Consider the following 27,450-nt stretch of genomic DNA (forward strand, 5'->3'; position numbering starts at 1 on the left):
CTTGTGTGATGCTTTGGGTTAGCCAGTTGAGCTTGCTGGTGAGGTGGGCTTCAGTGTGCTCTCGGGCCCCGTTGTGCATTCCCAGTGATTCTAGTGTGCGCGTCGCTGTGTGCGGGGGTAGGCCTAGAGATTGTTTGTATGCCTTACGCAGCAGTACCTCGAGTTGATCTATTTCTCTGGGTTTCAGCGGCAGGCGTGGTGCAGAGTAGACAATCCGGCTGATTACCAGGGCTTGAACTGAACGGATGGTATCCTCCTCCTTCGTGTCTTGGTGCCGTGTCGGGATGCGACTGACCATACGCATAATTTGCGCGACTGTGTTATTGAGCATTTTGTTAGGGCCCTTGCACAGCCTCCGTCTTGTTGGATGTGCAGGCCTAATGTTCGTAAGGGAGTTACGACTGGGACTTCGTCGCCCTCTAACGTGAGCCGTATGAGGTGTGTGTGTGTGTGTGTGTGGGGGGGGGGGGGGTTGCCTTGTGGTTTGCGTTTGAGTATTATTAGTTCTGATTTTTCCATGGAACACCTTAAGCCCTTTCCACACGCGTATCCGTGTACTGCATCGTTCGCTTGCTGTAGGACGTCTTGCGTCTCTCCTTCGGAGCCCGTTGTGGCCAACAAAGTGTTGTCATCCACGTACAGAGCGTGACTCACACTAGGTATTGAGTTGAGCTGCTCTGGTAGCTTCATCATGGCGATATTGAAAAGGGTGGGAGAGAGTACCGCCCTTACGGCGTCCCTCTGCTGAGGGGTGTAAATGATGGCAGGGAGTTCGCAGCGCGCCAATTCCTATTGTGGTTGTAGGATTTGTAAGGAAGGAGCGAATGTAGCTATTGGTCCAGTGTCCGCAAGTGGTTTGATTGAGATTTTCTAATATGGTCTGGCGGCTAACATTGTCAAATGCGCCGTTCAGATCCAGAGCCAATATTGCTTTGGAGTTGTGCTGGGATACGTGATTTCGAATGTCTTCTTTGAGCTGCAAGAGAATATCTTGAGTGGACAGTTGTGGTTTCAAACCAAACATGGTATGAACATGAGAGAAGAAGCCGTTGGGCTCCAGATATGGTTGGGGCCTGTTAAGGATGACGAGCTTGAAGAGTTTGCCGACGCACGAAGTCAGCGATGTCGGTCTTAGGTTGCTCAGCAGGAGGGGCTTGCTTGGCTTGGGTATAGGACAAATTCTGCGTGTTTCCACACTGGCGGTACTCTATTCTTGTCCCAGTGGGTGTAGTCTGTGAGGACTTGCATGGAAGGATCGTCAAGGTTTCGGAGAAGCTTGTTGGTGACATGGTCCTTTGTCAGGTTTGGTGTTCCTGGTAAGCTCGCGCAGTGCTTGCAGGACTTCTGCATGCGTAATCGGGAGGTCGAAGTCGCTATTTTCATTGCCGCTATACGGTGGGTGTTGTGCTAGTGTGTCGGGGGCGCCTATATATTTGGCTTCTATTTCTTGGGGGATGCGTAGTATTTTTCAAAATTTCATAACTGGAAAAATGTGGTCAGTGCTCATGAAACATGTCTTCCGTCTCGTTCCTGCATCAATCGCAATAGCACGTCAGTCACAAGGTCCTGTGAGCAAAAGGTTGAATGTATTCAGCCTTTATATCTGTATGCACGCAGAAATATCGTTAAGCCATCATTTAGAACACTATAGAAGCATTTCTCGGCAGCAAACTCAATGACCCGTCCGCGGTCGTTGCAGTGGTCACTATCCGAAGCAGTATTGTGAGCATTTAAATCGTATATCCGGAAATTGGAGCCTACAAAATTAAAGATAGTGACGGGAGAGTCAACTGAAACGTGGCTAGAGGTTTGCAGGTGAATACTAATAAGAGTTACGCAACGCAGACCTTGCCAAGGAAAAATTCACGGGCCACAAACTCTGGATTTTCCCAATTGCTCGACTGGATCAGGTACAAGGGCAGGTCCTCCCTGACACACAGCGTCGCTCTGCCCAAACTAACACGACGTGATGACTTGCAAGTAACGCAGTTTGAGAAACTGAAGTTGTCACCTACACCAGCTTCCTGTGCGCAATCACAAGTAAATTATGTCGTGCTAGAAATCTTAGTCTGGTTACTCGGAAACAGCTGCCGTAGTGGGGACCCAGATGCAGCTAAGCCAGTGAAGGTTCTACGTACAGCAAAGACTTCACTTTTTGGAGGCTGATTGTCTGCGGAAGAGCCAGCACAGAATCCTCGTAAACAGCACTGGCAGGACCATCTGTGCCACGGAGGGACCACTATGTCTCTGTGTACTGGAACTGCTTCAGCTGCCACTAGCGCAGGTCGCAGAGAAGGACGCTGTAAAGACACTGCTGGAGAATCCGAAGTAGGATCTCGCACTTGGCTGTTAGCTTTAACGCGGACGCGTATGACAGAGCCGGGGGATTGAAAGTAGGATCCTGCACTTGGCTGCTGGAATACAGCCATTCAGGCTTCTTTAACGCATTTACTTCATAATTGCCTGTAGTTGTCGATGTTGCATTGGATCCCACCGCAATGGATTCACTGTTGCTTGGATAGGAGGCAGTCCATTTCGACGAAGTGGTCTTGCATGAACTAAATCGTGTAAATTATACTGGCCGTTCAGTACGAAGGTGTCACCACCGCCATGGAAGACGTACATATCTCGTGGAGTCGATCAGGCTCAGCGGGGTCTAAATAGGCAGCCTTTGTGCAGCCCTCTATTGGCTTTTGGCTGTTGGTGAAACCCCCTTTTAGCTTTGGCCTGGGAATATTGGCTCGCACGCCGGATGTAACTCGTGTTCCTGTTCCAAGCAATTAGCTACGTGACGACGACACGGTATGTTTTTGTTTTTTTTCGCCCAGCAGATGATATGGAGTAGAAAATGATTCTGACGGGCTACGTTCTGTGATGGGTGTAGAAGAACTCGAACGCTGTTGGCCTTGCGAAATGTTTGCCGAAAACTGGCAGGCCTGAGAGTCTTCTGAAAGGAAGAGAGAGCTAGGTTTTAACGCAGAAAAAAGCAAGAGGTCGGTCGTGCTCGGCAATGCCGATGGCAGTGCCAGTAATGGAGAACAGAAGGATGCGAGCAATAATTAGTTATATGACAGTCACATCGTGTGCGTGTCGTTTATTCACGGGTACAGTCGGCTGCCGCCATCAGGAATGTCAGTGCTCGACGCACTACCCTTGCTTAGTTTCTGGTCTTTGAGCGAACAGTTCCTAATTTTTTTAGTGTTTTGTCACTGTGAAGGAAGTTGTCGCCTGGCACACACACTGGTCACCATCCTATTGCATTTTGACGGCTGGTGTTGCTCATAAAGCAGGGCTGTTGTAGCACAAAGCCAAGCGTGTAGATTTACCCGCCACGGGGGCTCAGTAGCTTTGGCGTCCGGCTGCTGATCCCAAGGTAGCAGGCTCAACCCCTGCCGCGGCGGCCGTATTTCGACGGAGACGAAACGCAAAAGGCGTCCGTGTGCTGTGCTATGTCGGCGATTAATCAGAGCCCTCCACTGCGGCGTTCTTCATAGCTCATGTGTCGCTTCAAGACGGCGAACCCAAAAATTCAATTCAAATGTTCGAATTCAAAGTGAAATTCCAATGACGCAGTCAAGCCATTCTTCCAGTTCACGCATGGCGAGTCAAGCTACACTAAACAGAATCGAATAACGAGCAGTATGTAGTTTGCACGCATTGACAACCCTAACTAATTTAAAAGCCGTTGACACAAAGACAGCGAAGACTTGAAATGCGAAGAGGTTGCTGTCTTTGCTCAGCCGAAGCCTCGTCGAAGTTTCGCCAATGGAACGCGAGTTAATGCCTCACTAAAAGTGATTTTTTTTTAATCTTCCCAGGGAACTTTCGTTGGTCTGTATGGCGCATGAACATTGGTGCCATAGCCACGGGCTTTGTTGTTTGTATCGGCTATTTGGTGTCGTTAGTGACGCCGGCGAGCGCTTGCTGCAACCCTGTGTCGCTCAAATTCTCAACTCTACGTACTTTTTTTTCTCTTTGCAGGTAGTCCTGGTGTTCCTGTTAAGCATAGCATCTCTCATAATATACTTCATTGACGCTTCAAGGTGAGTAGTGTTTCTGTACGTCTCATTCGTATATGAGGCCTCCACGTTCTTGCGTTTGTCGTCTTTACCAGCGCAGCTCAGAGAAAACTCTGCGCTGCGCTGCTGTCACTGTGCTTGATCTTGTTTCCCCGCACTTTAAGTCGCGCTAATTGTCGGAAATGTGTAATGTGCAATGCTCTCTCTCTCGCTCTCTTTTTTTCTTCCATTTCCAGATAATTCAACTGTCTTTATCTGTGGAGCTTTTTTTTTCTCTTGCTTTTCTCGGCTTCACTTCGCAGCGATGATTGATGCGTGACCAGGTTCGCAGCAGTTTGGGGACTTTCTTTACGAGCGAATATCGAGAGAGCGCTCTTTTTCCATCCTAAATGTTCCCGTTGGGCGTTGACCTATTCGAAATAAAAAAAAAATGGCTGTTGTGGCTGGTGCAGGTTAAAGTTTGCATGCAGCAAATCTTTTTCATGCCCATCATTTCTGTCTGTGCGTAATACTCGCAACTGCCAGGTTGACTTTTGTGTTTTCCCTTACCTTTCTTGAAGAAAGAAAAGTGAGAAAAAAAATATTGTGGCTCACGTGGCATGTTACGGTGCGAACAGCAACGTTTGTGCTTGCTTTTCAAGTGTCGTCATGACGCCCATTGTCCGTATATGTTTACACGTGCGGTAAGCCCTTTCTGTGTTGTGCCACTAACACACCTGTCTAGCCCGCATTTACTGGAAGTTTATAAACGCGGGACTAGACAGAAAACAAATGTAGGCACTCGCGCGAAACGCTGGTGCAGCTACTGCAGCGATTTTCCTTAGAAGTCCCTGTGTTACGTCGCAGCTATCTTCTGTTATTTCGTCTGCTATCTCTTTCTGTTCTTCCCAGGTCGCCTGGGTAACACGGATAGCATACTGCATTAAACAAAACGAAAAGTAACTGCAACGCAAGGGGTTGAGGAATCTATTTTACTGATCACGCCGGTTTTGCTTCATAAGTGAACAGACTAATGGCGTATTCCAATCAGCGGTTCGAAGCTGAATCCGCGCTCCGCGAAGGAGCAATATATCTAGAGCGTCTAGGAATCATACCATCGCGATCCAATCAGAACTAAAGATGTGACTATAAATCGCCCTTTGAAATGCTCTTCGGAGCAAGAAAACTTGCTCCGCATCGCCGATTGGGATATGCCATAAAACCTGCAACTTGTGCTGCTGATGTCATTCGTCGCCTCGCTCAAAAACATGTAATAGGAGCCTGTTACAATGGGCTGATGTCGCATATATGTAGCTGTATTCGAAACGCGAGGGTCAGACGCAAACAGCACGAGAGTTGTGCAGCGCTGCTGGCTATCATGTAAACGTGGCGTTTCTGCGTGTAAGTGCAATTACCTTGTTGAGATCTAGTGAGGAGAGTAATTACGGGCCGCAGTGCGCTATCTTTCACAGTGAATATGCAAACCACTTAAGCTTTATGCCGGCAACAACTGCTGTACATTGAGTCCCTTAAGACATGCAGTTCCTCTCATGCCTTTGCACCATTACGACACAATACTTTCTGTTTCTAACGAACTTGGGCGCGCCCGTCAGTGCTTTCGTATGGTGCTCCAGACTCGGCGGACAGGGTGGATGCCTTGCCTTTCTGCTCGGCATACTCTCCCTTTCTCTCTTTCCTTATGTGCTTCGTGCTGTTCCTTGTGAGAAAAAAAAGAGAAAGGATTATTCACACCATGGCGTTTACGTTCCCTCATGCTGCGTAGAACTGGAGCCAGTAAGCAGTAAGTACTGGCCTTGGCCTCCACGTCACGGCGGCTGTTCTGCATTTACACACTGCTTGATCTCACTGGCGCTTTCTCTTTTCCTTAGTCCTGATATGTCGCTGCGCCACGAAACGCTTTGTCTTCGGCCCCGCGCGCGCCTGTGCGGCGCAGAGGGGACTGCGCAGGCGCGCGAAAATTTACCAGGAAGCCTCGCAGTAAATTTAGCGCTGACCATTTCATTTGTGTGCGCGAGGGTTTCTGGCCTTTTTTCGCCCGTCTGCGGGAGTTTTGTCAGTTTTATATATTGCAATATTGCACACAGGAACGTGGCAACGGTGAGGTGACCATGAAGCGGAATGTTCAAGAGCCCCAGCTTCGTAGAAACTGCGGTATACGAGGACTCATTTGTGTTCGCTCTGCGGAACTGCTCGGCGGTCTGCGCGCTCTGTGAGGAAGGTGTCGTATAGTGCGCCTACTTCTCCCGTGTAAGGGCGAGCTTCGTCAAGCAGCGCGCGTCCAGCTTCACTGCACTATCGAAACAGGGACGAACAAGAAGGAATTAGCGTGTAGACAAGATGTAAAGGGCTGTAGGCGAGAGGTTTCGTGAAGTAGTCACTGCCCGAGAGCGTAGCGGTATAGGTTGTTCGCTTTCACATTTTTCATTTGGTCGCTGCGTTAGAGATTACTTGCCTTTTGACGGTATCGCTGGACTCAGTGCAGGTTACGGCTGCAACCTGATTAGTCTGGCGCCGAACTGGGTCTCGAGTAGTGAGAGCACCGACACGCAAAGGGTAGTATCCTGCTGAGACCGTCTCTGCTATTATGCCTCAGGGAACAGTGAAATGGGTGACTTTGTCTGCGCCCGTAAATTTTCTGTAGAAGCACCAAATCCAAATGGTTTAAGCGGATATCTGTGCGTCCGTCGAGTGTTGCCCTCGCTCACGACAGGCAACTGTGAGAACGTTTCGCACGCTTATCGAAGTTCGAACGTGGGGGACAGCTGTCGTTTTTGTTGGAAAGAACCAGAATTCGCCCTGCGCTTGTATACAATTTTGTTTTTGTCAAGTGTATCCGTCGCAGCGTATATTGGCCCTTCGCGTAGCATATTCCAGCAGACAGAATCTCAGCTGGGCCGTCGTAATTTCTGGCGACTGTCCAGAGGATGCTCGGTTGAAACGCAGCGCAGATCGCAGAGGCCAGACCGCATAAGGTCGAACTTTAAGCCAGTATGTATATGGGCGAGAGCATGCCTTTTGATGCTTGATTCGAGAAGACGGGTTTCTCTTTGCTTCGACTCTTGAACGTATCGCCGATGTTCGACATGACGTTTTTCTTTTGTGCGTGTGCGTGCGTGTGTGAACGTTCCGTGCCACTGTTTGCGCAACACATCGGCACAGCCCACTGCTAGAGATTTTCTCAAGATTGCGCACTTCGTGCTTGCAAACTAGCGCCGGCGGCGACGACCTTTTTTTTTGGAAGGTCGCAGCCAGCGTGCACATATCGCTTGGTCCAGGGTGAGCACAAGCTCGAAATCCTATCTGAAGCCACAGATGTTGCGGTGGCGATTTTTTTTTCTTCTCCTTCTTTTTTTTTTCTTGCCACGTTTCGTTCCTGCTTTAAGAATGTTTTCTTGGGGGCGGGAAAGCGGGACCTGTCAGAACCGCAGGAACTCGGCACTGGTTCATACGTATGAGCGTTTACGTGGGAAAGTGTGAACACTTACTATAGACGAGTGAAGCCGAGGCCTGATCTCACCTTCGCACGTAAACGCTGGAATGAATTTCCAAGTGCGCGGCATTCTGTACGTGCCGGAACTAGGCGTACACGCCGCTTACGTTTGCACACTCTGGAGTTCGTCGTGCCGATGCGATGCGCAGCAAAATGTTGTGACCTTCGTTTTTTTTTTGCTCTTCATGTGTCTATGAGTACGAGTTCACTCTGTGTCGCTTCCTGAACGCTGAACAATGACAGAAACGAGGCAGTGAACGACTGTCTGGGCTGAACCGCTCAAAACAGTGGAGGATGTTAAAGAAAGAAAATAAGTTAAAAAAAAACGCGACTTTTGAGTGGTGAGCGTTGAGGAGGTCCGGCCTAGTTCTGCCCAATAGAAGTACTGGGGTGGAGGGCTGTGTATTACTCGTAGTTGTAGTTACGGTACCTGTGCATTGTTATTTTTTGCATGGTAGTTAGTGTGTAAAACGCTTTTCACTAGTGTACTCTTTTTCTTTTCTTTTCGCATTCTTCGAGACGTTTCTTGAACTGATGGGCATTTTGCGTAGGCATAGAGAACATCTTGCGCTGAAGGAATTGTACAATATGCTCAGTAGGTGCTGTTTAGTGACGCAATTGCTTTCTGCTCTCTTCTGTTTCCGCTCATTTTGGTTTCCGGCTCTTTCTCGATTGGCCAATCACCATGGCCAATCTTACCTTCTGCCTCTTTACGGCTGCCGTATTGGTCGCCTTTCTTCGGTTCAGTAGCAGGTACCATGTGACAAAGCGTCCTTTTTTTCTGTCCGCTTGGTTTGAATACTGTCTTTCGTTTGGACTACATGCACGGCATATATCCTGGCCCCCGCCTAAACAAATAGGCTTTTTGTCTAATTTAATTACTAAATCTTTCTTACTAGACTGTTGATTTTAATTGTTTGTTTTGGGACCTCCAATTAGGCTACGCTCAAGAATTTTATTTCTTGCCCTAATAGCCTAAACGAGCAAACGTCTGGTGTGAATACCTGTGTCAATAAGCGTGCAGTGCCTATCACTAACGCGACGTTAACAAGCTTGCCATTGTTTTCCGCACCTGAACACTGCTGTTGTTTTCAATCTCTCTCTTTTTTTTTTTTTCGTTTTTGACTATTGACTACCAAAACCGTTTTCGTACCTCAGCCTGCACCTCTTGTTCTCAAGATGACCGGTATGCTTTGCGCTGTCACTGACTAATCGTACGATCAAATATCTCTCTTCCTTTTTCTTTTTTTACCGCTCACTTTCTTGTGCGACTTCATTGTCATCACAAGCCGTGAAAACATACAGTAAGTATGCATTACGAAACACGCGTTCGCACTGTGCCTAAATCGTGTGCGCAAAATAATCTCTTACTTCCCTTCGAACGAGCCTCTATCGGCTCAGCACGAGCTTGCTCATGCGAATAGTCGTTCTAAATGCAGCCATCTGTTGTTCTCTGCCACCTTTTCAAGTAGACAAAGTTAAGCGTAACTCGTAAACTGTGCAAGACATCAACTTATTGTCCTGGACTGCGATCTCTGACTGTGCTCAAGCGACGGAGTTGTAACCCTGCGGCTTTCTTCTTTGTTTCCCTTGCGCTTACCATCTTGCTGTCTCAGCGGTCCTCACGACATGATACAACAGTAAGTTTCACATCTAGTTTTCCACGTGAAATGTCAGTTGTGTCTTGTTAAAAAAAAAAAAAAACTATTTGACCGGAAGGCACCTAGGCTCGAGCTCGAAACTTAAAGCCGCCATTTGAGACGCCATCTAGCCAAGAGCACCAGAAAGACCGTGAATTGCCTTCGTAGCACCTAAACGGAGCATATATCGTGTGTTGTGTGTTTGGCTATAATAATCTTGTTCGCGTCCGTTAACCAACTAAAGAGGGGATTCATTCAACGGCTGTGTCTGTTGACCTCCCAGCGAGTTCACGTAGTTCACAGACCCAAAAGTTCTCTGCTTAGGTTCGCTTTCGCATCTGCGTTGTTACGTCCATATGGGTGACGTCGAAAAATTCGGGCGCTTATAGCTTTCAACGTTTAATATATTTGCTACGCGCACGTTGCTCGAGCAAATCAACAGCGTGAAGGCAATAACTTATGTGGCTGTTTTTATCAGTCATAGTATTGTGTTCCACTGCGTTGCTACGTATGAAAGGTAGCTGCTTCCGCCCTCACATCAAGAACTGCTCCGGCCAGGCAGTCTGACCTTGTTTCAGCACTCAAAGTTAAAGCTGTGGGCGGAATCGCAGTGGCGTAAACAGAGAAGTGGCTTAGCTCTCTGAGATGCCGCCCGTATTGTCTAGGCCTCAGTCTTGTCGCTGCGATTAACAGAAACGGAGTCTGCCACTGTGTATCAAAATGAAGCGGCATCGTCTCGCGTGCGCTGCAGTAATTTACGCTTATGCGTGCCGCACCGGAGGCCTCAGTTCATTCTAGGGACACACGGGGACCTGCTCTATCTTATCTGCTTGTCTTGTTTCACGCTACGGGCGTAGCGGCAAAAAGCTCCGGACTCGCGCGTCCTGTTACAGGGCGAGAAATAACAATAACGAGGCTGGGGTAACGAGAGCGAGGATAGATGGGCGTGTACGCACGTAATTTATCCATTTATGGCGCATCGCAAGCGTATCCCTTCGCAAGTTTCGTTATTTCCTTTTTTTTATCTCCCTCCAATTCCCCCAAGTCACCGTTTCTAGGCGTTTTTCTTTTTCTTTCGATCGCTCGCTTCGCTTTCGAAGTGTCACGTGCGCAATGTACACAGCGCGTTGCAACACTGCCGTCGCTGTATTGCGCAAAGAGGCGGCGGCAGCGTGCCCTACGAAATCCCACGCGCAATTCCAACTTTTACTCTTTTTTTTTTTCGACTTGCTGCTAGACTTGTTTCAATTTCGTCGTGAAGCTAACCACTCAGAGTTCACCTGCGAGCGACGCTCGGCACGGTCGCCCTCGTCCTGCGGCACTTTTGCCTGACGGCTTTTGTGTGGGCGTCTAGGTTTCTGCCGTACCGTTCTGTCCAGTTCGTTTCTTTTTCTTTTTGCTCGTCTTTCACGCAGCGATACGCAAGGTGGCGAATCAGGGAGGGCGCAAGTGTACACTACACCGGCGTAGATTGACGCCCGGCTGTGATAGGTGCGCGCGAAGGGTTCGCAGAGGGGTCGTATAACTAATGCGCTGGACGGCGACTACTACAGCGTTCGCATTGCAAAGACACCCGCTGCGTGGAACCGTCTACGAAAGTATTGCGAGTAGCGCAAACGGAGAAACCTGTCGCCCGCGTAAAGCCAACAGTCGAAGCCCGGCAGACGGGTAGGCGCAGTTGTGGCCAGCCTGCGCGGGATGCGAATATTGCTGGTTAAAAGGTCCAGGGAAGAAATACGATGGCTGTTTCCAGTCGCGCTTCGAAATGGCTCTTTTCGCTGCGGCTGGTTGTTTCGAGGGTTACGACGTGACGTAAGGGTGGCCCTCCTGAATGACCGCGAGATCCTCGCGTGGTGCGGTAAATATAGCCCCGGCGAAGGGAGCCTCGCCGGGGCCACCGTGCCATTACCGCTCCAGTGCTGGAGCTGGCGCGGTTCGATTGAGGTCAGACAAAATTACACGCGCCGCGCTGAATAAAGATCTCCGACGACGAAAAAAAAAGTACAAAAAAAAAAGCGTCGCAGAAACACGTCGGACAGTTAAGAAAAAAGAAAGAAGAGATGCGCTGTTTTAATTGGTGCTCACTTCGCTCTCTATGTGGCCCAAGGAGGAGAATTCAGATGCAGTGGCGTATTTTTTATGCGCGTATTTCGGAGAGAGCAGCTCAACTATGCGAGGTCAAAGCACCGTTGCGTTCTGGATAAGTTCGAATAAAGCATAAGAGACACATGTCCCAACGACGACAAAGCTGCTGTCGCAATTTGCGCGTTTCGCCGGGTCTTAAAGACCAGATAGGGACAGGATACGAACCGGCTTCCAAAAGCTGCGCGAAAGAACACAGGCGTGTACACACGCACGCACTAGAGGACGTCCAGTCTGCTGTATGTTTGCATCTGTGTTCTTGCGCGCTGCTTTTTGAACTCCAAGTGCACCAACTAAATTTGGCCCTGAACAAACTTTCGCTGTAGCTCGCGAAGTTTTCTGCCGGCACATCCGTGCGTAGGGACCTTTTCGTCGGCAGGACCACACTCAAGGCTTGTGTCCTTCAATCACTCCTTTGTGTTAGGCTATGCAGACGGGTATTTTGGAGGCTGGCACCTAAGTATGCCGACGAAAGAGTCAGCTAACCTCCGTACAGTGCACACATCTTGTTATGACTGCTGCTGTTCATCACACTGAGAAACCTAGGCCAGTTAGCTGAGACGAGAGCTTCCGCAGTGCCCCGAATGAAACTGTCGCCGCAGACAGGCGAGACGCGTTGAAAATTTCTCGATGTGCAGTGCTTCTGACGCACAAGCGGTGGTGGTGGCGCTAGCGAAATTTCGCGCGGGATGAATATGGCGCGCGCAGTATAAGCTACGCGCAATCTCCCAGTGGCCGTCGAGCTGTACAGCACGCCTAAGGCAGACGCGCGCAAAAAGAAAATCTTGTGTTTATGTGTGTTGGCTAAAAATTATGTTCCTCTTTTTTTTATTCGCACTCTTTTCCTTGCGGCTCAATCAGTAACGAAAAACAACAGAGATACCAGTAAGTATGCCACTTCGTACTATTCCGGTGTCCGTTGTCGTTTTGTCTTGTGCTTTGCCAGCGCTGAATCCATAACTGAGAGCTCTGAAGACGCCAGTGTCAGAGAAGATTTCGAGGCGCTGATACCTCGCAGCTGTTATTCTGACAGTTGTACGCCCAAAAGTGTCGGAAAGCGGATACAAATCTGGACAAACACCGGCGTCACCTTCGCATGGCGCAGCTTCGTTTTGCCTTTTTTGTAGCCCCGGAGCGAAAAACACGTTTTATCGGCTTCCCACCTTCGGGGCGTTTGCTTTTAAAGGCCAGCTTTTGTGAAAGCGCTTGTAGCTCTATATGTATAGACGCCGGCCGGTACACAAGAGCTTACTTACTATAGAGTTTTTTGATGGCGTCGCTTGGCATTCCCTACCCACGTTGAGGGCAGCCAACGCGCAAGCCGCTTTGGATTCGCACCTGTGCTGGGAGTGAATTGTAGTCGTAAAGGGAGGGATCAAAGCCGCTTCTTTTCGTCGTCTTGTGTGGCGTGACCTTTGTAAGGCGACACCATCCTGTGTATGAACGACGAAAGGACATTTGCTTGTCGGCACCTCATTCTTTGCGCTCTCAAGTCGGTGTGCGGGCTTGAGTCAACCGTCGCTCATCCCGACTTGACCCGTGTGTTATTTCGTCTCTGTGAGGGTGCTGTGATCAGTCTGTTGGCCCCGTGAGAAGGAACGCGTACGGTTGCAAGGCTTTCTACAGCTTGAACCTAGTCATTGTGCTCAATATTTGGCCCGGACGTCAGTCTGCAAGGCAAGAAAGTGCTCAAATTCATTGCGCGAGAGTGTACCAGCATACAAGCTGTAGCCCGATACAGTTGAGCACTTCTTTCACGACGACATTGCATGCCACGACGAGTTAATGCCAACACTGCAGTGAAGTTCGTAGTTAAATACCTTATCACGCTTTGCGCTGCATATGACAGCGGACATTCGCATTCGTGGCCATTATTTCGGAGGTTTCAGTTTTCCACGCGCTTGATTGGGTGTCATGATGAAACCGAGACCCGCTGCTTCCGCGGAAAGACCAAGGCTCCTTTCCTCGTTTCACGCACAGGATGAGCGATTCCTCCCGACTTTATTTTCGTGTTTTGTTTTCGTTTTCATCTTTAAGAGAAACGGGGTGGCGCGAGATTGGAACAAAGTAGCTCCTTCGTTTCGCTTCTTCAATGCATTAACGAAGCGCGCGCGCACAAAGCGGTTACACGATGGTGAATATCTGTCTTTTCCGTCACCAAAAACATGTCTCACAGTGACACACAGTAAGTACGGCCTGGCTCTCCGGAGCCCCGCGGCTTTGGCGCACAGCGGTGGTTCCGCGCTGCACGGAGCACTATACTCTCTCCGGAGCGGGCCGCCTTCCCTCCGCACGTGACCCTCTGCACCGTGTCTACATAGCCACTGTCGCGGCGCTCAAGCCACCTTTGTTCAGCACGGCACGCTGCGCAGTCGTGAAGTCTTGAAGCAAGCCGTGACGATGGACTGTGACCAACCAACGCTCACGAATGGACAACACGGATGTCAGCATTCACACCGCCCGCTCTTGACTCTTCTTGCCTTTCTTCTTTTTTTTTTTTCATTTTGTGGAAAGTTTTTCTCTTTACTTGTACCGCACAAGGGCCGATAGCAAATTTGGCTTGCTCTTACCAGGTGTTAAAAATGAAGGAACGATGACAGAGAAAGAAGCAGCAGCTAATTCGAATCGCCGTTAATGCTCTTGTGCGTTTTGTCACCGCGCGCTTAGCAACGACTTCGTATTTTCTGTCCTGCAGTAACAGAAGCGAGCGATTAGAACTTTTTAGCACTACTCCTTAGTATTTCTGCGCTGTCTGCAGTTGAGCGCGTCGTTTGACAGTGTTTGGGCACAGAGGAAAGTGTGGTCGAAGGGCTTGCCTACCTTTCCGGCCCCTGGTTCAAACGCGGGCCTCGAGATTGCCCTGTGTGGCGCTGCGCGATTGGAGGGAGTGGCAGAACGAAGAAGGAAACTGCATTTCACGCAGGAAGCGTCGCCGTTGCAAGTAGCGAATAAAGGAAGGGAACGCAACCGGGCTGTACTTTTCTCATCTTGAGCCTCGAGGTGGTGAGAGCGGAAACACAGTCCTTCGTGACGTTGAAGTACCAAGTTTGAAGAATTTAACCAATGTAGTCACACCGTCGGGACTTACTTGAACATTTCACGACTGCTATGTGTGATCATCGGAAGGCATGCTTGTGTGTTGTCTCAATTGATGTCTGGCGCGTACACGTTCAAGTCTGCACAATGAAGCATCCGTGTCGCTGTTCATCGCTGGTTGTAAACATCTTCATCAAGAATTTCATTTTTTGATAAAATGAGACTATATGAGAGATGTACTGACTCTAATACCTAAAAACTAAATAAACGATATTTAACTTCCCAATACAGATATTTATTACCAGTGAATTAAAAGAAACGAACACAGCCACAGTGTTTTCACTCGTGTAAATTTCCTGACACACGGCTTAGCTGACATGGCGTGGTCCAGATTACTTGCTTGTAGCCGCAGTAAGTAATGCTGCGCATTCAAGTAAATATCTTAGCATCCTGAACGGCGCAGTATCCTATGTAGCCATTCCCCTACTCCTGTCCCAGCACGTAGTAGGCGAGATGAGGGCAAGGGAAAAAGTTAGAGAATGACCCCGATATCTGATAGGGTGCCACGGCAACTACCTGATTGAACAAATCGAGGATTAACTCACTGTTGTGCGTGGACAGTGCGAAGAAACGGCCTTTCAGGAATGTAGTGGCACTGAGAAAGGCTGCGTTACGTTACCAGAAAGGAAAAGGTGAATTTTTGTGGCGAAAGATTGGCTATGTGTAGACAGCGACTTTTTAATGAGGAATAACTACCCATAAAGCACTGCTTCCTAAAGGTGCAAAATAAAATGCACTCGCAATTTTTGAACGTTAGGTTTGTACGTACTGGGTAGCTTAATAAGGTGGATTGGTGAGCTAGTTGGTTCATGATCGTATAATTGAGCAGCATAAAGTGAACAAGGACGTTGAAGAAACCTACAGACGAGGACGATGCTGTCGTAGCTTAAGGCACGGGAAACATTTAGCGCGCTGGGATCGCTAACGCTCGTTGACATCAAGCAGCAGCTGGGACCGCCTCGGGGTCAAGGATCCGACGCCCCAAAGCACTGCGCGCGTTTTCACTGGCTTACAGTTGAGAAGACATCAGATGAGTGGAGTATTATATACCCTGGCGGTTTCGCGAAGAGACGAAGAATGGACGCTATCGAGAAATGTAAGCATTCGTAATGGGTAAAAAATGCACGCGACTAACCTAAACGACACGCGTTTCGCTGAAGCGACAACATCTCGTTCCTTCCCGTGTTATCATTTGTGCTGCAAAGAGCCACTTTTGAGGTGGATCTTCTACTAAGCCAAAGAGACAGGTCGTTCATACCGGCGCCGTATACTTGCGTTCGGAACCACGGTCAAGTTTCAAGCGCCGACAACCTATCTCTTACATAGATCGAAGTTATTAAGTTCTCGCTTTTTAATGGTAGGCCCTTTCTTTCTTCGCAAAGATTTAAAGTAGCTTGTTTCTACACTGTTGAGAAAATTCTGAACGGGTTTTTATTTGCGTAGTTCAGCGCGATAAGGAATTTGAGGTCGTTGGCTTGTTCGGCTCTTGCTTACCGGGAAGTGAAGCCCTCAGCATATATACCAAGCTTCTCTCTCTCCGGACTTAAGTTAGCCTGTGCAGTTTTGCTACTTCCTTTTAAATCGAATTCTGGCAGCCCTCTACAACTGAAAAATATTAAAATGAAGACAATATTTTGCTTAACGAACTTGCACTCTTTCGGATGGCTATTTTCTCCCTATTTGAATACAAGGGTCAAAAGGGGCCGGCCCGACTTGGAATCAGAAAACGAGAAGTGGCGAGGGTCGAGATATGAGGTATATCTAGAGGACGCGTTCAGAGGAGTCGTTATACACCTGATGATAGAATTAGAGGGTAGCAACTTCGGTTCGTGTCATAACCGACAAGCAGCCAGGTCTGGTTGTTTCATAGCCATGGGAAGGCGCGTTGCGTCTTAGCGTGCTTGAGGCTTAACTGAGCCACATTGTGCGCGTGAGAACAGGGGTGGGGGGGGGGGGGGGGGGGGGGGGGGCTTCGAAGCGAATGAATGGGTTCGGAGTCGACATGCTGTGCTAGTACCGCTTTTTTTTACCGTCGCACCTACTATTCCATGAGCAAGAAAAAAACAATGCATAGCCGATTTCTCTAGAACTGTGGAGAGTCGGTAGATTCCTCGAAGATATACAATAGTAGCACGCGTTAAAACGGGAAAGCTGCATAGGTGGTTAGCACGAGACGAAGGCTTGCAGTAAAGCAAACAGCGCCGGTTTACTAACTAGTTTGGGCAGCACAGTTCAGGATGAGCGGGGAGTGACGCGAGCGTGACACATCGATGGCGCACTGTCGTACAGACAGTATCTCCGGCTTCACGCCGTGCCGCTTCGCGTACCCATGTCGTGCAATCGGAGACGTGAAGGCTTCCCGTAGAGAAGGAGAGATCGACGACGCCTGTCCCACTAAAGGGGTCTTGCATCACGGCCTCGGCATCATGCTTTAGCGCGGCTTCCATTTTTTTTTTTTTTTTACGGCATTCTCCATATAACTTCATACTCCATATCACTTCTATATCCTGCGGCCGGTGTGCTCTGTGTAGGCGAGTGAAGGGCATTGCTAGTTTTGTTGCGTTTTTTTTTTCGTAATTCAACTACGACGAGAAGGCAGCTTAGAGACCCGCCCGTCTAATTTACTCAACGAAGAGTGCAGTAGGTAAAAAAATCGCACAGGTTATCGGACAGGGGACGATACGTACAGCCTCGGTCAAAAGTTTTCAGGCTACCATGTTTGCATTTGAGCTGTACAGTCGCGCACTTACTGCACCTTCGAAGCTCGAAAAGCTCGGAGGGGTGAAAACAGGGACCTTCCTCCCCCACCGAGAATTTGTAACTTCGTGTACGCCGTAACCGTCCAATCGCGGAGCTCGCAAATAAACTCTCTGGCCGGAAGGCTTTCGACCGAGGCTGCAAACATTCCGCATTTCGTGTACGTGTACTGAACTGTTCACAGATTAAGCTAAGAGTTGAACGAAACTGCTTTAAATCAGTCTTAGTTTCGCCTTCGTGAATATTCAGCGCGTGGAGTCGCGCATTTATGCTTGTCTGGATCCTCCGCTCACATCAGAATTGTCAGCGATTGAATTCCGCGGGTTAATGCGAAAGAAGCCGAGCGGCCCGCCAACTCATGGCCTCCAGTGATAAGACGAGTCGAGCAGCCAGTGGTTGGTCAACGCTGCATTTAGAACCCTTTGCGCGTAAGGTATTCTGCGGAACCTTTTGTGCGACCAGATCTCGGGCGCCGTGCCTTGAGCTACTTGGAGGTATCTAACTATACGGGAAGCGGTTACCAGAGAGACTCAGCAGCGCATGTTTCTTTAGGGGTTCGGTTGGCCGCCAAGGCAAATCGCGCGCGACAAGAAACGAGACGCGAGCGTTTCGCGCAACGCGAGGCGGTAATAAATTGACAGACTAGTTGACAGCGTGGGCGAGTGAAACAGCTCTCCTGGGCGGCATCATCCCCTTTGGCGGCCACTGCTTCGCGCCGTTGCCGGAGGAGATGTGGCTCCCGGGAGCACCGTTCACTTCGCTCTGCAAGAGGCAGAATGAATGCGTGGCCGTCAGAATTGTCAGAAGCTGGCCCGGCGGCCCTGATTTATCCGTCTGCCCCAATTCTAAATATCGTTCCAGGTTGTCAGCTGACTTACGCCTTTCGCTTCTGGTCGTTTCTCGGCGTACCCGGGGCGCGTGCCGCGAGGCCATTTCTTGTAATTCGTGGCCGCCGTCAAATTGAGAGACAGTCGTCGGCGCAAGTTTATGTGGGGAACTGCATCACTGCGCTCGTTTACGGTCGGAGCTCTGGCCGTGCTTGATGCGCAGAGCGCCGCGCGCCTCCCTGGGAAAGGAAACTAAAAGGAGATAGGAGCGAAATGAAAACGTCTTGGTCTTTTTTGGAGCGTGCTCCAGTCTTTGAACGGAACAAGAAGCGCGAGCAACGGTCGGCCTAATCAAATGCGACAGCGCAAGCACCTCGCGATGTTTTATTTCCCGATCGCTGGAGCGGGACGCATACTTTTTTTGTTTGTACGTGGCGCGGGATGAAGTATACATCGTAGAATACATACGATAAATGCTTCCGTGCTATATATATATATTCTTGATAGCTTATTGATCTCATTGATCAATATAAGCAAAAGTCACCAGAAATTGAAAACCGTTACTGGATTTAATTCACGACTTATCGGCTGGAGAACGTTTCGGACATTTTCGAGTGGCTCGAAAATGCTCGGAAAAGGCTGGTCCGCCAGCCGAATCGCCGTGGATTAAGTCCTGTTATGTTTTTTTGCAGTTTCTGGTGACTTTTTTTACTTATATTGATCAATCAGCTGCCAAGAAATCTGCTTTGTATATATATATATATATATATATATATATATATATATATATATATATATATATATATATATATATATATATATATATATATATATATATATATATATATATATATATATATATATATATATATATATATATGGACGTGTTCAGATAAGAACGGTAATCGAGGTCCCATGACCATTTTTTGTTTTCAATGAAAATTTTATATATGATGGGCAAATGTGTCCACACAAAGGAATGAACCTTAGTTTTGCAAGAAGCTTCGTAGTTTTCTCGGAAAAAAATCGCACGTCACAAGAGGTGGAGAATGTCGTTTTTGGCACTTCGCAATGTTGCAAGTTTGAAGCCTCATTCCATGCACAACAAATTTTTTTCGCGCATCAGCATTTTTTCAGATCTTCTTCACAACTTGTACAATCAGAGAAAATAAAAAATGTTTTCTTGCTCTTTCAACCTTCCGAGTAAAAAAATTGCAAACTTCGCTTCTGGAGCTATGCGGTGCAAAATATTCACTTTTCAGGGCAGCCTTAGGCCCAGATGCCTAAAGATCTCTCCACTGAATATTTTTCTCAGTATTTTTCAGCTGTTTTTACTCACGTCAGGCAAGTTCTGTTGATCCAGACTTGACAGACAGTTTTCAGTACGGTCTCAAAACTGGCCAAAGTTCAAAAACGCCAAAAAAGTGACAACTTTGACTTGGGTTTAAAAAAAAACATCATCATCGAATTTTGTTAAAATTTGCCTGAATAATCCTCAATACATGATACCTTTAAGGCACTAAAAAAGTGTTGCATTATATTGTTTTAAAATACAAAAATAAACACAAAACTGAGTTCATGATTTTGTTATATAGAATTGCTTATTACTGCCTCTTAGAAATAGTAGCTGTCAGAAATTTGATTTAGCACTCATTGAACGTGGTTAAATTTTATTTACCCCAATATCCGAACCATTCTCAATGCTTACAGAGCTTCTATTCGCTTGTTAGCGGCACTCTTAATGCGTGAAAATGGGAATAAATTCGCTATTTTGCCTGATGCATAAGAATTGGCTGGTGGCGGTCAAACGTTGTTTGTATTCTCTAATTTATTCGTCGTAGTGTTTATTGGTATATATAATCGATTCTTTAAAGATATTAGATCATTTCTCGGTTCTTAGAAAAAATTTTATATATAAAAGTTAATATTAATGCGTTTCTCAATTCGGCGTTTTCGAACCTGCGTCTATTTACCTCTGTGTTCAATGGTTCTACAAGGCACTGTCGGGAGACAAAACGTCGTCTCCTGAGGGGAACGATTTATCTGCAAGGTTTTTAATCATGAGGAGTTTTAATCGGGAGGCAATTTAAAAATGGGATGCCGCTTCATGCGCACATTGAAATTCAGAAAATCGTAACAAGAAATAAACGGCGGCAGTTGATTTCGGTTTTGCGCACAGTATATTGTCCAGCACGAAACACTAACCATATCACAGTCTCTTTCATTAAGAAGCAGCGGTGGAGGCCACGTAGGATGCACTGCCTTAAGTTGACTGAGCGTACTTCCAGATGTGGAGCGTCTGAACTCCAGGCACTTTCTTTGCCAGTTTCCATTGTTCCTTCTTCACTTCGCGAAAGTCTGCAAGCTCCCTCTGTGGCAGCTCCAGAATGGTGATGTTCTTTAGTGTTTCTTGAATTGCGTCTACGAAGCCTCCGGCTCTGTGTATGGCCTCATTGGCAGGCTTCTGCAAGTTGTGGTTTGATGCTCAATGTTTCACTAGCCCACCAACGCCGTCGCAAGCATTTTTGCAGTGTCCAGAGGCCGAAAACATCAATATCGTCCGTTGACATTCACTGCGCTGCAGCTCATGGAACTGGTATTTATTCCTGAAGTGAGCGGGAGCCCCGTCGCTCAAATATATTATCTTGGTGTAGATTGGCGCGTTTTCTTCGAGATGTGCTTTGATTTTCGACAGAGCCAAGCATGCATGAGCGGAATCATGAGACATATCGTCGAAATTAAAGGCGTAGTTACCAGTCGATTTTCTTGACATGACAACGCAGGTAAACACGGTTACCTGCTTTTTCTGCCAATGGTACGCTTGTACTCAGTCTGGAAGCACAACTGTTCATTTTTTGGCAAAATCAAAATGTAAAACAATTGCACCTCTCTTGCAGCTGTGTCTTTTTTCGTGTATTGCTCTTGCTTGCACAGATATAATATAGTTGTAGGGAATGCATTTCATGGCCACTCTTAGAAATTCTCTAATAAACGATGAAGCGGTCAGAGTTTTTTTTAACTAGCTCACCGTATTCCCATGTAGCAATCAACACCTCATCCTCGCTGCTCATTTCAAAATTTTCCAAAGTGAAGATGGCATCATGTGGATAGTGGCACAATTCCTTAGGAAACATGACGCAGCATCACACCATCGAGCATCTCAACACAACTTGCGGAAGCCTGCAAGTGAGGCCATACACACTTCCAGAGGCTTCGTAGACGCAATTCAAGAAACACTAAAGAACATCACCATTCTGGAGCGGCCACAGAGGGAGCTTGCAGACTTTCGCGAAGTGAAGAAGGAACAATGGAAACTGGCAAAGAAAGTGCCTGGAGTTTAGACGCTCCACCTGTGGAAGTACGCTCAGTCAACTTAAGGCAGTGCATCCTACGTGGCCTCCACCGCTGCTTCTGAATGGAAGAGATTGTGATCTGGCTAGTGCTTCGTGCTGGACATTATACTGTGCGCAAAACCGAAATCAATTGCCGCCGTTCATTTCTTGTTACGATTTTCTGAATTGCAATGTGCACATGAAGCGGCATCAAATTTTTAAATTGCCTCCCGATTAAAACTCCCCCTGATTAAAAACCTTGCAGATAAATCGTTCCCCTCAGGAGACGACGTTTTGTCCCCTGAGAGTGCCTTGTAGAGCCATTGAACTCAGAGGTAAATAGACGCAGGTTCGAAAACGCCGAATTGAGAAACGCATTAATATTAACTTTTATATATAAATTTTTTTCTAAGAACCGAGAAATGATCTAATATCTTTAAAGAATCGATTATATATACCAATAGACCGTACGACGAATAAATTAGAGAATACAAACAACGTTCGACCGCCACCAGCCAATTCTTATGCATCAGGCAAAATAGCGAATTTATTCCCATTTTCACGCATTAAGAGCGCCGCTAACAAGCGAATAGAAGCTCTATAAGCATTGAGAATGGTTCGGATATTGGGGTAAATAAAACGTAACCACGTTCAATGAGTGCTAAATCAAATTTCTGACAGCTACTATTTCTAAGAGGCAGTAATAAGCAATTCTATATAACAAAAACATGAACTCAGTTTTATGTTTATTTTTGTATTTTAAAACAATATAATGCAACACTTTTCTAGTGCCTTAAAGTTATCATGTATTGAGGATTATTCAGGCAAATTTTAACAAAATTCGATGATGATGTTTTTTTTTAAACCCAAGTCAAAGTTGTCACTTTTTTGGCGTTATTGAACTTCGGCCAATTTTGAGACTGTACTGAAAACTTTCTGTCAAGTCTAGAGCAACAGAACTTGCCTGAGGTGAGTAAAAACAGCTGAAAAATGCTGAGAAAGATATTCAGTGGGGAGATCTTTAGGCATCTGGGCCTAAGGCTGCCCTGAAAAGTGAATTTTTTGCACCGCATAGCTCCAGAAGCGAAGTTTGCAATTTTTTTACTCGGAAGGTTTAAAGAGCAAGAAAACATTTTTTATTTTCGCTGATTGTACAAGTTGTGAAGAAGGTCTGAAAAAATGCTGATGCGCGAAAAAAATTTGTTGTGCATGGAATGAGGCTTCAAACTTGCAACATTGCGAAGTGCCAAAAACGACATTCTCCACCTCTTGTGACATGCGATTTTTTTCCGAGAAAACTACGAAGCTTCTTGCAAAACCAAGGTTCATTCCTTTGTGTGGACACATTTGCCCATCATATATAAAATTTTCATTGAAAACAAAAAATGGTCATGGGACCTCGATTACCGTTCTTATCTGAACACGCCCATATATATACACACACAACATGGAACACAGATGTCAAGATATTAATTCGAGGAATAATTTTCAAGACATTGCCGTGTTACTATTTTGTAGTCGGGCAGTTTCGTGCTCTGATTTCACTTCCATTACTTCTTTTTTTTTTCTTTTATGTTCGGTTTTGTCCAGTTTGCAGTGTGTTTGAAGCTTGTGCTGCCCTCATGTCTTCATACTGGTGCATGCGTTTGCCCCGTGAGCTCGTCTTCTAAGTGTGCACTCGTGAACGTAGATATAAGTGCTTGCTACTCGGCCTTGCAAGTGCGTGCGCATGCGCAAATGAATGTGCATGGTCTCTCCGACCCTGCTAGTAGTGCAAGTCTCGTGCCACCGTGTCTGCTGTTTTGGTGGGGAAGGGTGCGGGGTGGTGGAGGGGGAGATGTCATGGCTCACCGTGCGTTCGTTAGCAGCGTGTGCTTGCCTGCCTTGAGGTCCAAGTTTTCAAAAAAAAAAGGGTCTCTGATATCCACGTTGCTCTTTATGCTGTCTGTGTGCTCGAAATTATTTTTTCCGATAAAAAAGATGCGTTTGAGAAAGTTTCAATGTGGCATTATGGAAGCCGCACCACTCTAGCGGGCATGACAACGCGAAATGCCATCCCTGCGACAGCAGTTGAAACTTGGATCCTCCGCGAAACGCTGGAAAAAAAATAAAAAACGAAAGCGAAACTTGGAACCCAGCGCCATTCGGTGATCCGCGCTGTCCGTATCGAGAGGGGCGCCGATTCCGTGAAACTCTGCTTTGTAATGTGCGACTCGCGGCAAAGCACACAGTATAGTGTATTAACGGCAAAAAGAAGCAAATGTCGCAAATAAGTTCGCTGAAGCGTACTGCACACATCCGAATTTCCTAGATGAAAAAAAAATGCCTAGAAAAGCAGACAGGGAACCACCAGCATGCCCAAAACTTTTTGCATGTCCGTGCTCTTGAGTAAGTTGAGCCTGGGACTATTTATCGTGCTATGAGTTCTTTCTCTGGCAGTACCAGATGTTCCTATCTTGAGATGCAGAGCACGCGATTGCTACAAGCCTACGAATCACGCGAGCTTAGACGAACCGTCGTGTACAGAGTTCAGAGCCATGCAGTCGACGAGTATGTCAGAAAGTAGAAACAAGTATACCTGTGCAAGCGCAAACCGACGTACTTTAACCGTGCTCACCACTCCTATTTCAGAGACGGAGTCGAGAAATGCCAGTCTTGGTCGACGAACACAACGCAGCAAATAGATCTAGCTCTCAATATATTCTTCATGGTCTATTTTTTTATACGTGTGAGTATGAACGTTTTACTTCTCACGACTCTCCTGTAACCACAACTCTCCAAAATATGGGTGGCATGTGAAAACGGCAGGCTGCTAACGATTTGTTTTATTTCGCGACTCAATTTTAGCCAAGCCGGTGGCAACAGTATCACTTGCGTAACTCGGGCAAGTCGCCACAGCAGAACTGGAGCCAAACCTACGCCCCTCTTTTTATTTTGGCCAACGGCTCCCAAATTTCGATTTAGCAGCGGCATTAACAAGCTCCGGAAAAAGAAAAACACGTGTCAAACCTCTATTGCGCGGTCATTTGATGGGCTTATGGAAAGAGTAAGAAGGCTCGGAGAAAGCCTGCCTATTTCGACGCTCATTAAAGAACCCCACGTTTTTATTGAAACAAGCCCGAAGCCCTCCTCCACTGTACGCAGTGTCACCACATGACCCGGGCGTAGCTTTTGTGGACAAAAAAAAAAAACTGAGTTAATAGTTCTTTATAGCTGTTTTTAGTTAAGGTGATTAAAAACACCGCCATGCAGTGCATCCGACAGCAGGTGCTGCTAAGGTGACGCCATCTATGCGTTGAACGCGCAAGCAGGACCTCCGTTCAATACGCTGCGCGGCGACTGCGCGCTGGCATCTTGTGCCGCTGGGTTGAGCTGTTGCTCACCTCCCTCAAGGCAGCGAATGCGATAGATGCCGCTCGTTCCCTGCGTTTATTTCTTTTCATTTCGGCGTTGAGTGCACGAAGCTGAAACGAGCAACATCGGCGCGACGTCGACATCGCATTCGTTGCTTACACTATTACGCCAACATTGATGGCACGTCTTTAAAGAACATGTTCGGCCCTCTTTCCAATGTGAAAAACAAGGAGAGCGGGGGGGGATCGACCGCCAATTGTCGCGCCCGGCAACTAATCCTCCTCTCCTGCTTTTGCTGAAGGCGGTGTCGCTATATATCGAGCCAAGCCATTCTCTCGACAATCTTGGTTACAGGGACAAATTTTAAAAGTAATTCCTACTAGCCATTTGAAGAAAACTATAACTTGGGGATCTGGCCTATTTCTGACGCTCTTTCGCACCTGCGTAATTGGTGCGCGTCAACATGCCATAATGCAGTAATCGCAGAAAAATCGTACACTGAAGCGCTCACGAGCGCCATCACGTGCGGCACGCTCACCAGTCGAATGTCTCTCACTACGGTCCCTCTGCGCGCTAGGTTGTGTAACGCCGACAAACGATGACATTAGTGCGACGCACTCTCGATGTGGAGATTTTGGAAAGTTGTGAGTTAGATGCTGATGTATTAAAGAAGAGATTTATTGCGTACTCCTCATAAGTGTGCCTGCAATGAGTGTTGTCATGTTTTGTTGCCAGCTAATTGCTGTCGCTGTTTTTTTCTCAGCGCATATGTGTATGTGTGCGTGTGCGTGCGTGCGTGTGCGTGCGTGTGCGTGCGTGTGCGTGTGCGTGTGCGTGTGTGTGTGTGTAGAACCGTGATTCTGCCATGATTTGTGCGTATTTCCAATTGGGACCTTGGCGACAAGCAGGTAATACTCCCGTTGTTTTTCTCACTTTCCAGTTCATTGCGGCCAGCGATAAGTTGTGGTTCATGTTGGAGCTATATTCATTTGTTGATTACTTCACCATTCCGCCGTCCTTTGTTTCTATCTACTTAGACCGTACATGGATTGGTAAGTGCTTGCACCATTTTTTACTGTTTATACCTTCTTTCGATGTAACGAGTCTCAAATCAGGACAGGTCCTGCTGTACATCTCACATTAACAATTCGAAAACAAAAGTCAGCGACATGAACGAGAAAAATTGCTGCCTGACAGCCTTCGTTTCGTAATTTAGCTACAATGAAGATATTCGCTGCAATACATAGCGTGAGATCACGTACTCGAGGAACAATGAGAATAACGAAACTCTTGTATCGTACTCAGCACAGTCGAACCTCGTTATAATGAAACGGTTTATAACTAAACAATGCATATAACGAAGGAATGACGATTCCCCTTGGAAGCTCGGTCAACACGGGCTATAAAGAAGCTACAACTATAACGAAGTAATCATCGGGCCCCTTCAATTTCGTTATAGCGAGGTTAAACTCTTCCTTGACGCCACCGCTGGTTCCTCCCCCTTCTGGGATGCAACAGGGTGTCTGTACATTCTTGCACTCTGACATGCAAGACTGCAGGGATGCTCTTTGAAAGCGACAGAATCGCGTTACTTCGAACTGGTGGCGTCCGTGTTTTCGTCTGGCCACCGTTTTTTTTTTTTTTTGATGAATATTGTTTCTTCTGCTTAAGATTTATGCAGACACACTTCAGTGGAGATCGAGTAGAATCCACGCTAGACTACATTAATGCGCAAGATTCCTTGGAGGTTACAGTCGCGTTACTCAATGCACACTGTAAGTGCATTGTTCGGAGTACAGCCAGTCCAGGACTAAGGACTCCACCTATGTAAAGGGCCATTTTTGGCCTGCAAACTCTCCTTTAGTTGTTTTAGGCGCTAGCGCTTCGAGACGTGGATAGCGGCAGTGTGCGTTTCCTCGTGTTTCTTCTTTTTTTTTCTCTCTCCCTGCGAGTGACATCCGTAGAAGCTTCGCTACTCTATCACGAGCGGGGTCAGAGCGGGTGGATGGGAGGGAACCGTGCGAGGCTGCACCAGCGCGGTGTGGTGCTGAGAGCGCGCCCCCGTCTTGCAGGCCTCCGTTTTCTGCGAGCTCTGCGAATGATGTCTGTGCCCGACATCCTGCAGTACCTGAACGTCCTCAAGACAAGCAGCTCTATCCGACTCGCCCAGCTCGTCTCCATCGTCATCAGCGTCTGGCTGACCGCCGCGGGAATTATCCATCTGGTAAGTGCGCCGCTCATTAGCGAGACGGCCTCGCTGCCTCTCCCCTGTCTCCCAAGAGCAGCAGACCTCGACGACTTGGTGGGCGTGCACAGCCATGGACAAAAGTTTTGCGGAATGCGGATGCGCGGGGGAAAAAAAATTTTTCTGCGCTGGCTCGCTAGTCAGCCGGCTGGAATTTTGCAGAAGATGAAACACGCATATGCTTGGTGCTACAATGCTTTCATTAATTGCTTCACCCGACTGCACCTGAACATTTTTTTTTTTGCCTGAACCCACATCTCGCAAACTTTTGTCCATAACTGTACAAGCTTCAGGTATCTATGCGAATGGGATGCACACAATTCACATGCACAAACAATCTAGAGCGAAGGACAAGCGACCTGTACTACGGGGCAGCTGTTCAAATCACACGAGAAGTATCTCGCCAGCTTTCTATGCACGCTGCACGCCCTGGTTCGAAAAAAAAATAGAGCGTTGGCTTAGCATTTGTTCAGAAAGAGGGGCCATGTGGCCGTAGGAATTCTCGCTCGCGGGTGCGAAATGCGCGAGGATTTCTTCGGTCTCTTTTG

The 27,450-nt window shown here is 47.4% G+C and overlaps 1 protein-coding gene and 1 pseudogene across 3 annotated transcripts in view; one reads left to right on the top strand and one right to left on the bottom strand.

Annotated features, from left to right (window-relative positions):
• slo (calcium-activated potassium channel slo) overlaps window positions 1-27,450 on the top strand; it is a 159,252-nt gene that overhangs the window by 83,522 nt on the left and 48,280 nt on the right. For 2 of the 3 annotated variants that reach the window (XM_089581987.1, XM_089581985.1), the window contains exons 2-6: window positions 3,982-4,043; window positions 5,782-5,799; window positions 23,935-24,031; window positions 25,598-25,709; window positions 26,730-26,881. In XM_089581987.1, the coding sequence (XP_089438113.1) occupies window positions 3,982-4,043; window positions 5,782-5,799; window positions 23,935-24,031; window positions 25,598-25,709; window positions 26,730-26,881 (441 nt within the window). The remainder of the gene's footprint in view (window positions 1-3,981; window positions 4,044-5,781; window positions 5,800-23,934; window positions 24,032-25,597; window positions 25,710-26,729; window positions 26,882-27,450) is intronic. The other variant, XM_089581986.1, reaches the window with a different exon arrangement.
• On the bottom strand, window positions 20,181-21,010 carry LOC149352792 (uncharacterized; annotated as a pseudogene).

This window comes from Amblyomma mixtum, chromosome 3, assembly GCF_055824585.1.
Source record: "Amblyomma mixtum isolate Tamu chromosome 3, ASM5582458v1, whole genome shotgun sequence".
In the NCBI taxonomy this organism is placed as follows: Eukaryota; Metazoa; Arthropoda; class Arachnida; order Ixodida; family Ixodidae; genus Amblyomma; species Amblyomma mixtum.